The sequence below is a fragment of the Monopterus albus genome, unplaced genomic scaffold, assembly GCF_001952655.1.
Source record: "Monopterus albus unplaced genomic scaffold, M_albus_1.0 scaffold451.1, whole genome shotgun sequence".
NCBI lineage: Eukaryota > Metazoa > Chordata > Actinopteri > Synbranchiformes > Synbranchidae > Monopterus > Monopterus albus.
In genome coordinates, this window is record NW_018128331.1 from 39,342 (window position 1) to 50,264 (window position 10,923).

Below are 10,923 nucleotides of genomic sequence, written 5' to 3' on the forward strand. Positions count from 1 at the left end.
CAGCACAGACTGTTCACCTCCCTACCCTCTGGCTGGAGGTTCAGAAGTGTGAAATGTAGGACCTCTAGACTGAAAAACTCTTTCTTTCCCTCTGCCATCAGACTCCTAAACAGCTGAGGAGTTTATTATCAGGAATTACTTCATGTAATTCCACTTGTACTGTTTACATTCCAAGTTTGCACATGCACATCTGCACATGCACAATTGCACACTCACTGCCGCCTATTGCACATCCAGCTCCAACGTAGCATGCTCTTTATATATTTTTTTATTACATTTGTTTCCACTTGTCTTTAAGTGCCTTCAGATTTTGTGTACTATTTATCTACCTTATACAGTATTTCACCTTGTATCATGTGGCATTCATGTGGACGGCAAAGCAAGAATTTCATTGTACAGGGAAACACGTTTCCTTACTGTGCACATAACGATAAACACTTTGAGTCTTGAGTCTTACTCACACAGAGCTACAATGTCTTGCTTTCACCTGCTAGTGTTTGTACAGGCTCAGTGTGTCTGTTACCCACCGTCTTGCCTCTCTGCTGAGCTGATCTGGTCTCCCGCAGCGTGAACACGTTGCCACAGACAGAGATTTCCCTCCATAGGCCGGGTTTAGAGTCCTGGCTGAAGCCCTGACGTGGGTGCATCACCAGAACACCGTTGGTGGTCAGACCGTCCATCTGACCGTCATGCATTCTCCACTTGGCTGCCTTCTCCTGAGAGGATGTAACTTAGTAACTTAGTTTGGTGTTTAGCCTCTCTGTGAATATTAAGAACTATTTCTCTGTAACTGCACAGAACACAAGTACTGAATAACAGCCCCAGTGAGGTCCGCCTACCCCAAGGAAGATGTTCTTAGAGGAGTCGAAGCCAGCTGCGTAAATCCGCGCAGAGTAAGGCGGGTTTCTATGGCAGATGATGCGGCAGGCGAAGCGGGAGATGGTGCTCTGTGCCATCTGACCGTCTGCATGGCCCTGACCACCAGGCACTGTGTCGGTCACCACAAAGTCAATGGGATTCTCTGTAGAACGACCGATCTGGAATCACACACACAGAGAGTTAGACTGTTGTTTTGGTATTAAAGTGTGCGTTCATTCCCACAACACCAGACTTGAATTTAAGTATTATTATTACTTTTATTATCACTGCCTTAATCATTTGGTTAAGTTGGAGGCTCTGACTTTTTCCTTTGCCCTAGATCAGGGGTGCCCAATACGTCGATCACAAGGATAGTGTTGGTAGATCGCAAGCCATTCAAAAATAAATTAGATGTGTCTGGTGTAAAGCACGTGTCAAATGTTAACATGCGAATGGTCAGTGTGACGATTCGCTGTGGCGACCCCTAAAAGGAAAAGCAGAAAGTGCCAATCATTCATATAGAGCCTATCATCCATCAGGATCCATCAGGATGATAGGCAGCCAGTCTGAGATTGCAACTAAGGGAATTGAAATGAACCTTATGAGATGTGACTTCTAGGCTTAAATTATTTTGTTACATGAATGTCCTAAGTTCTCTGAAGTGCTGGAGGTCGACCCGGTAGAGTTAAACCAAACTGAGCCAAATAAAACACAGGAGAAAAGAAAAGAACGAGGGCTAATATGTAGTTTATCACTCAGCTGACTGAACAAACGAGGACTGTGCTAGCTTGATTTACAGGAAGACGCCTAATGACTGTGTGGCCTTCCAGGCCCATTAAAACCAGAACCACCAATGTAGCCCTCTCCAGCTGTGCCTGGGGTACAGGTTTTTGGATGATACAGACCTGGAACATGTCTGTGTTGCTGTCATGGGTGTACTCCACCACCACCGTCTGTGCCCGCGACAGGGTGTATGAAATACTGTGCTGCTCCTTGTTGCTAACAGCCTTTAGGAACACACAACAGATGCACTGTTACCATCTGTTTGAGGCATAAAAACACAACTGTTTATTGTTGTTTTTGTTCAATAAAGACATTTAGTTAACGATGCAGGTAAAAATATGTGGCACATTTGAACGCACTACAAATCCATTTACTTAACCTGGCAACACCTGCAGAAACATAGCCTATGGAAATGAAGAAGCATGCATACATACATGCCTCGTTAGCTCACTGCAGCTGCCTCACACAACCAGAGAAAAGGCCAGACTTGTTGCTCATAACAACATTTAAAGGCCTGAGACAGCGTGGCCACTCGTGTGTTGAGCGCTCACCTTGGCAGCCTGAGGTGTGCAGGATGTGTGGATAGTGCTGGGTTTCACACCGTTGGCTTTGTTTCTGCGGCACAGGGCAAAGCGACTTTTCCGCCTCCCTTTGTCGCCGTTGGGCAGAGAGCCGTTACACCTGAGCACACAAGATGAGACGCCTGAAAAACTGAACATACTGTGAGTGAGGCTCCACATTTACAGCAGGTAGAGCCGCTACGATCAATTAGTCAAAATCTTGCTGGTTAAAGCCTCTTACATGGGATGATTAGCTGCTTTTCTTTGTCAGCCCTGATTGTAAAGGGAATATTTCTGGGTTGTGGACTGTAGGCCAAATAAGCAGTTTGATATTATCTTGGGCTCTGGTAAATTACAGCAGCCACCTTTATCTCTTATCCTAAGTTTAAAGATCCTCTCCTCAGACATTTTACGGCATGTAAAACACACAAAATGTGTAGTCAGAGATTTTCTTTAAACAAAGTTCAATAAACTTCTGAAAGGGACCTGCAAACATGACTGGTCCTTGAGCTTCATGGAGTTCAATGATTAATAAATAATCACACATATACAAATGAGTCCAGGCATCGCACCCTGCCCAGCACCGCTGCCTCCAGCAGCAGGAGGGGAAACTGGAGAGACTCAGCTGGGTATGTCTGACCCTTGTTCAGACGCTGATCAGGAAGCATGTTTCCTGTTCCGGCAGTAATCGTATTCACTTCCTGTTTAATGCGTCTGCACCATGTTGTGCTTGCTACGTTTATGGATTAAGTTCACTAATTTCTATGTTTATCTCATCAGCAGCTAATTTGAGTCACAACATACACCTACTTAAGCACCTGTGTTACAGAATTTCTTGCTAATTTCCAAATTTACTTAGATGAGAGCAATGGCTTCCCCCTCTTCCTCTCCTTCTTTCTCTTGCTCGGAGTGTCACATGCTCAGTTACTCCTCTGCCTCTTTTAGAGATAATGATACTTGTAATAAATGTCAGGTGCTGGCAGCATTGGAGGTGAGACTCACTGATTTGGAAGCGCAGTAAAAGTTTCTCTTCCACTCCTGGTCACTGAGAAGCACGTCCAGGCTGCTCTGGGACCAGTGGTTTTCTGAAGTCTGCAGATACAGTGCCTTGCGAAAGTATTCGGCCCCCTTGAACTTTGCGACCTTTTGCCACATTTCAGGCTTCAAACATAAAGATATAAAACTGTAATTTTTTGCGAAGAATCAACAACAAGTGGGACACAATCATGAAGTGGAACGAAATTTATTGGATATGTCAAACTTTTTTAACAAATAAAAAACTGAAAAATTGGGCGTGCAAAATTATTCAACCCCCTTAAGTTAATACGTTGTAGCGCCACCTTTTGCTGCGATTACAGCTGTAAATCGCTTGGGGTATGTCTCTATCAGTTTTGCACATCGAGAGACTGAAAGTTTTGCCCATTCCTCCTTGCAAAACAGCTCGAGCTCAGTGAGGTTGGATGGAGAGCGTTTGTGAACAGCAGTTTTCAGTTCTTTCCACAGATTCTCGATTGGATTCAGGTCTGGACTTTGACTTGACCATTCTAACACCTGGATATGTTTATTTGTGAACCATTCCATTGTAGATTTTGCTTTATGTTTTGGATCATTGTCTTGTTGGAAGACAAATCTCCGTCCCAGTCTCAGGTCTTTTGCAGACTCCATCAGGTTTCCTTCCAGAATGGTCCTGTATTTGGCTCCATCCATCTTCCCATCAATTTGAACCATCTTCCCTGTCCCTGCTGAAGAAAAGCAGCCCCAAACCATGATGCTGCCACCACCATGTTTGACAGTGGGGATGGTGTGTTCAGGGTGATGAGCTGTGTTGCTTTTACGCCAAACATAACGTTTTGCATTGTTGCCAAAAAGTTCGATTTTGGTTTCATCTGACCAGAGCACCTTCTTCCACATGTTTGGTGTGTCTCCCAGGTGGCTTGTGGCAAACTTTAAACGACACTTTTTATGGATATCTTTAAGAAATGGCTTTCTTCTTGCCACTCTTCCATAAAGGCCAGATTTGTGCAGTATACGACTGACTGTTGTCCTATGGACAGAGTCTCCCACCTCAGCTGTAGATCTCTGCAGTTCATCCAGAGTGATCATGGGCCTCTTGGCTGCATCGCTGATCAGTCTTCTCCTTGTATGAGCTGAAAGTTTAGAGGGACGGCCAGGTCTTGGTAGATTTGCAGTGGTCTGATACTCCTTCCATTTCAATATTATCGCTTGCACAGTGCTCCTTGGGATGTTTAAAGCTTGGGAAATCTTTTTGTATCCAAATCCGGCTTTAAACTTCTCCACAACAGTATCTCAGACCTGCCTGGTGTGTTCCTTGTTCTTCATGATGCTCTCTGCGGGGGCTGAATAATTTTGCACGGCCAATTTTTCAGTTTTTTATTTGTTAAAAAAGTTTGACATATCCAATAAATTTCGTTCCACTTCATGATTGTGTCCCACTTGTTGTTGATTCTTCACAAAAAATTACAGTTTTATATCTTTATGTTTGAAGCCTGAAATGTGGCAAAAGGTCGCAAAGTTCAAGGGGGCCGAATACTTTCGCAAGGCACTGTATCTGCATGTGAACCATGACTGGCTGTCAGGTTTTAAACAGAGTTGGCCTGTTGATGTTTGAAGCTCAGGGGAGCAAACAGACATCTGCCCCTTAGGCAGAGGAATGTGAAAAGGTTCATAAATTATGTAAAGGATTTTGGTTCTATTAATCATCCAAACAGTCCAGCAGCGACAGATTCAGCATATGGCTCAGCGCTGCAGTAGTTTGTACAGATGTGGTGTAAGAATATTTTCACACCATCTGGGGGCCCGAACAGTTTGATCCTGGAGACAATAATGTAAAGTAAGCAAAAGGCCTTAGACCACAGCAGCTACAACTTTCCTGACATGAACCACGGGCTCTCTCTCATGTCTACAGTGACTGGCTGCGTCCTTCATGGAGTTTCTCAGCACATTTAACTGGATTTAGGCTCAGTTTGCTGCTCCCAGAAACAAACAAACAAACAAACAAACAAACAAACAAACGCTATGCCAAAAAGCCCACTTTGCTTCACAGCCCAGTGCTGTTCCTGGGGGCTTGACAACAACAGGACATTTGCATCCAGAAGTCAACAAGCTGCTTAACCCACAATGTCTCTTCTTTACACTTCTGTTTCCGCATGTTCAACAAGATAAAACATTTAAACCAGACAGTTCTGGAGCTGTTGGAAGGTGCTGTTTTGATTCTGACGGCAGTCCAGTGTTCTGGTACTCGAGATCGGTCTTGGTCTGGTCTCAGTCTCAGGATTTTATTTTGGGGCCAGGTAAGACCTTACCTTGTGCATTGTCTGCTTTAGTTGTTAACATCATTACCAAGATATCAACACCTAGAAGCAGCGAGCACTTTAAGCAGAATGAACATGAACAAAGGTGACACATCACAATGAACGTAAAAACAACGATGGGAGTTATAAACTGGAAAAAAAAGGAAACGCAACAGAAATGCAAGTTGATTAATATCTCAATAATGACAGCAGATAGAGAGAAGACTAATGTGGTCTAATTTACAGCTAAAGAATTCACTAACCTACCTAACAAAGATACTAATGAGCTGAATTAAGTTGCGTTACCCTGGGAAGCAGGACTATGGTTCAGTTCCAGGATCAATAAGTCATAGTGAAACGCTGCTAAAACACAAGCGGCATCTCTTTCCAAACTGTAAGGCAGAAAACGGGCTACAACATCAAAATGAGCTTTACCCACATGTACACACTCACTGGACAAGTAGCACTGGTCTCTGAGCAGCCGGCTGTGAGACCAGCGCATAGGGGCGTCTACAGAGAGCAGCACCGAACAGAGAGAGCCTACTACATAAATATTAAATAACCCTTAGGTAGCGTAGCAGGCCTACAGTCAGACTCAGTCCAGCCATCGGGGGCCTCCTGTTGGTTTTACTAAAACACTTTTTGCATAATTTTGAGGAATTTGTACTGGGAATAATGGCTCACGCATCAAGAGCCTCTTGTTGGTTAGATACTACAACACTTAATTTGAAAACAACATCTTTTTGTATAATTTTGAGGAATATTATAGGGAAAAACGTGCACTAACTTCACTGAAACACAGGCGAGCCAGTACCATCAAATTCAGTTTAACTGCACTGCTCTGGTCTTGGCCTCGACTCAGTCCTGCCTCACCCTGGTTTTGGTCTTGGTTTAGGTGGTCTTGGTTTAGGTGGTCTTGACGACTACACTAGATGGCACTAGGCTAGCAGTTTCCCCCTGCTTTAAGTCTCTGTGCTAAGCTAGGCTAAACACATCCTGGGCCTATCTCTGTACTGGAGGAAAGGAAGGTGAGATGTTTAACAGGAAACTATATGGGATAGAAAAGCTGACAAGCAGTTTCACTTCACATTCACCGCTGTGGTTATGTGGTTTACAGTTTATCCACCTGAGCCATTGGGACGCTTGTTAATGACTGCTAATTATTTGTACAACACCTGGTCCTGAGCTGCAGCAAATCCAAAAAGAAACCTCTGAAGGCTGAATGTTCTGGATCAGTTTAGCTGGAGGTTATCTCCAGAGCCAGACGGCTGTCGGCAGCAGCTCATGTAAACATGTGCAGTTAGGAGCTGAGCCATTCTTTCACTGGATAATTAAAGCTTCCTGCATTTCAGACAAAGTAACAGCCACCTCTTTCCTTAGGCTAACTCAGACCACCCAGCTCCACTGTGGCTGCATTGTCTGACACAACACACAAGCTGTTTTCACAGACTATAAGGCTCTTTAAAATTAAATGTTATGACCAGTGTAATTATCACTTGCAGGCTGTGTAATTACACATGTGGATACTACATTATGAAAGCAAACAAATCGCCTGAAACCACAGCAGCCACAACTTTTCCTGAACCACAGGCTCTTTCTCATGTCCACAGCGGACTGGCCTTCAGTCAACTGGTCTGAGCCTCTTTTTGGTTTCCTGATACAATTAAATGATCCATAATATGAGATATATACACACACAACATTACAATCCATCTTTTCTTTAATAATACTATTTATAAATATATAATCAATCTTCATCTATGACCATAGACACAGTATAAAATTCCAATCAAGCTTTTATCACACTGTCTAATAAATACACTTTTTTTGTCTTTAACCATCAGTGGGTAAAAATGTACCCACAGTATCAAACACCAAGGTTTGGTAGGAACAACTTGACATTTCTCAAACTGCAGACAATGAGTTATATAAAACTATAAAATATATATATTTACATACGCACAGTCCTACCACACTAGACTCATCTGAGGACAAAGAATTCTGAACAGCAATAAAACCTCCAACTAGATGTCAACAAGGTAAGCAGCAAATCAGCGCAGCGCTACGAGCTACAGCCCAAAGTTTTCTGCTACAGGTCTGCTGGTGCTTGAATCTGACATGCACTGACTCGCATTAAGCTATGGAAATCCATATTTCAGAGCCATGTTTGTTGATGAACTGCTTCATGAGTTTGTGCCTCTGTAGTTGCCCCCTGCACACTCCTTCTCCACCGCCTCTGTAAATAAGCCTGGCGAGACTGAACCTTGCTCACAATAGCTGCTGTTGTTTCTTGGTGTCACATCACTGTAGAGCTATACATTTATAATCAGAGGCTGCTGTAAAATCTGTCTCTACTGATGCATCTGACATGTAACAGACGACCAAATTCACATTGTTTATTATCTGTGTTTTCTTGCTGGGTCTTCTGGGTTTGACCATGGGGCAACAAAACTCATGAATGCAATGCTTTTGCATTCTTTTCACCCACTGACTCTTAACTTAATTCAACAAAAAGGTAAAATCCTGACCATGCTAGGTGGCTAATGCTACCAAAACAAACAGGTTAGCTTTAGATGCTAACACATCCAGAAGGAAGAAGGCCACATCTGGATCCAGTCTGAGTCCTCTGGCTGCTTTTAACCCTCTCCATGTCAAACAGCCAAACCCATGTTAAGCCTGGTTGTTGCTCTTTCTTTGTCCCACTCTCTCTGTGCTAAAGACGCCACCTCTTCACTCTGACAGCTGCTGGTTCAGACTTTTAGCTGCCCAGAGCTCCTCCATGGCTGTTTGACATGACTACTGGCTGGAAAAACCCTTCTTCTAACCTTGGCTAGGGGGCAGGTGGGGCTGATTTACAGACCGTACTTTGACAACACAGGGTGGAGAAGCTGGAATAACAAGAGGAGGCGGTGGGCGGCAGAGGGTCATGGAGGGGGGTGTAGCTGAGAGACACCATGTCCTGTCCCACTGTCACTGGGGTCATCAGTCAGTGGGGGGAATGTGAGCTCATGCAGCTTTTGCTCTGTAGTGAACCTGCTGCCTGGATGGTGAGAACTGAATCTAAAAACTGACGTGATTCTTTAGGCCATGTAAAGTAAACATACATGTGGAGTTAAGGGGCTGAGACAAGTAAAACTAAGAACCTGGTCATGTGAAGATCCACTGTGATGACTTAGAGGTTTTGACCACAGATGTAAAACCTTGTGAGTGAACCTCTTACCCGAGCACAATGAGCTCTCCATATTTGATGGGTCCTTTGGTGGAAGCTGTGGGGGTGGAGATGTTTTCCTGACCTCGCGAAAACATCTGTGCAGCCTTCTGACAGAAGAAGAGTGAGGACTTTCCTACTGTTGCCTCAGAGTGTCTCCATCAGGACAGGTGCACAACACAACACCTGCAGACACAATCAACACATGTTTTTCTGAAGTGTTTTTTACATTTTCACTTTCAGCCACTTTGTTTAAAATATAAAAACTCTCTTCAAACAGACACAAAGGCTTGGACACATCGTTCACACTGTCTTTGTACTGGGAGCCGGGGGTCACAATGTATGTATTCACTCCAGTACACTGAGTGGGGTTGTTAGGTGTAAAACAGGGGCAGTTATGTCCGTGACAGAGTGACTCACTTAGCAGCGCACTGGAAATGATGCTCTGATCCTTTGTATCATGAAAAAAAAACACAACAAGCGGAGCATTCATTCAGAAACCAGCTCTGATGTCAAACAGCGGGAGAGGACGTCATCATACTGTAAATGTGTTGTGACCAGTTCTAAACTGATGACTCAAGACTCTTGTTTGCCATTTATGCATAAACAGACAGTCTAGGCATATAGGAATACTTGTGCAGCTCTCTTGGAGTCGGGTAAAGAGTTAGAAGCCAGAAAAGAACACCTAGTCTGAAAATAACGTTGGGTAAGAGTGTAACGTGTCTGCTTCTATTTCTCTGAGACAAACATTTCAAGCTAGAAACTTCTCAGTGTTAAGATGAGATGATAAGTCTTTCCCTCACAACAGTTTATAGAAATTTCAGTACCAGTTCTGGGTCAGATTAAATCTACGGGCAGCATCTTTCTCTTTCAGTCACTGTATACCACAGGAAGTTATCACCCAAAGAGCAAATACCTCCAGTAAGTAATAAGTGTAGAACCGACCCTGAAGGCCAAATCGACCATGTTCATGGCATCGGAGCAGCGCGTCTCTCATAAACACCCCTGAGCTGTTAACATCCTGTGTGTTCTGGATTTAAACTCATTACTATGATCCTCACAAGCTTCAAACCTTCAGTCTCACCATTAAATTTAATTAAATGAATTAATGACATGTTTCAGCTCATCACCAAGATCTTCATGTATGTATCATATTAACATCCAGACGGCCAAATGTTTACAGGTTACATTGTCAAAAAGACACAAGCTTCTTCACATCATGAGCGACTAAAAGCTTCAGAGCACAACAGGGCATATATAGTTTGGTTTACTTTATCAAGTTAAAAAGCCACTAAAGTTAAAGTTATTGTTATGAGACGGCCTCTGAACCTGTTTTACAGCAGGTTTCCTCATTCTACGCTCGAGACAAAAACCGCAACAGACCTGAGTTACAGGAAGCAAAAACAGCATCATGGGTCACTGAGATCACAGGAAGCAGAAAACACAGGAGGAAACTATCGTAGGCATTATGTTGAGCGGCACGACCAGGTGGTGACGATGATAATCATTAATTAGTCTGCATTACCCTGTGCTGACAAACAATGAAGATACATTTAAAAAAGAAAAACACAGGTCGGCCTTCTAGGCTCAGTCCATGACTGGAAATCTGCTGCATCCTTATACTTCTGGGTTTTCCAGGGTGTTTGGGAAACAGACAAAACCACAATTTCCTTCTGTTGCTTTTTGCACACTTTTATACATCTATTACACCGGTTACTGATGTTCGTGTTCTGCATATGAAAAGGGTCTGGTCTCACTCAGTCCAACAGTAAAACACACGGCACTTTTCACACTAGTTTGACTAAATAATTTCCTCAACAAAACTGTTTCACTGACGTGGTGAACCATCTACAGTGGGTACGGAAAGTATTCAGACCCCCTTAAATCTTTCACTCTTTGTTATATTGCAGTCATATGCTAAAATCATTTAAGTTCATTTTTTTCCTCATTAATGTACACACAGCACCCCATATTGACAGAAAAACACAGAATGTTTGACATTTTAGCAGATTTATTAAAAAAGAAAAACTGAAATATCACATGGTCATAAGTATTCAGACCCTTTGCTGTGACACTCATATATTTAACTTAGGTGCTGTCCATTTCTTCAGATGACTGTGACTGAGCTCCAGAGATGCAGTCGGGAGATGGGAGAAAGTTGTAGAAAGTCAACCATCACTGCAGCCCTCCACCAGTCGGGGCT

At 43.3% G+C, this 10,923-nt stretch overlaps 1 protein-coding gene across 1 annotated transcript in view; it reads right to left on the bottom strand.

Moving 5' to 3' along the window:
• The window catches only part of LOC109952292 (E3 ubiquitin-protein ligase pellino homolog 1-like), a 19,362-nt gene that overhangs the window by 5,865 nt on the left and 2,574 nt on the right, over positions 1–10,923 (bottom strand). The window contains 5 exon segments of the mRNA XM_020587299.1: positions 528–716; positions 840–1,037; positions 1,764–1,865; positions 2,193–2,322; positions 8,733–8,906. Coding sequence (XP_020442955.1) covers positions 528–716; positions 840–1,037; positions 1,764–1,865; positions 2,193–2,322; positions 8,733–8,818 — 705 coding nt within the window. The 5' untranslated portion in view covers positions 8,819–8,906.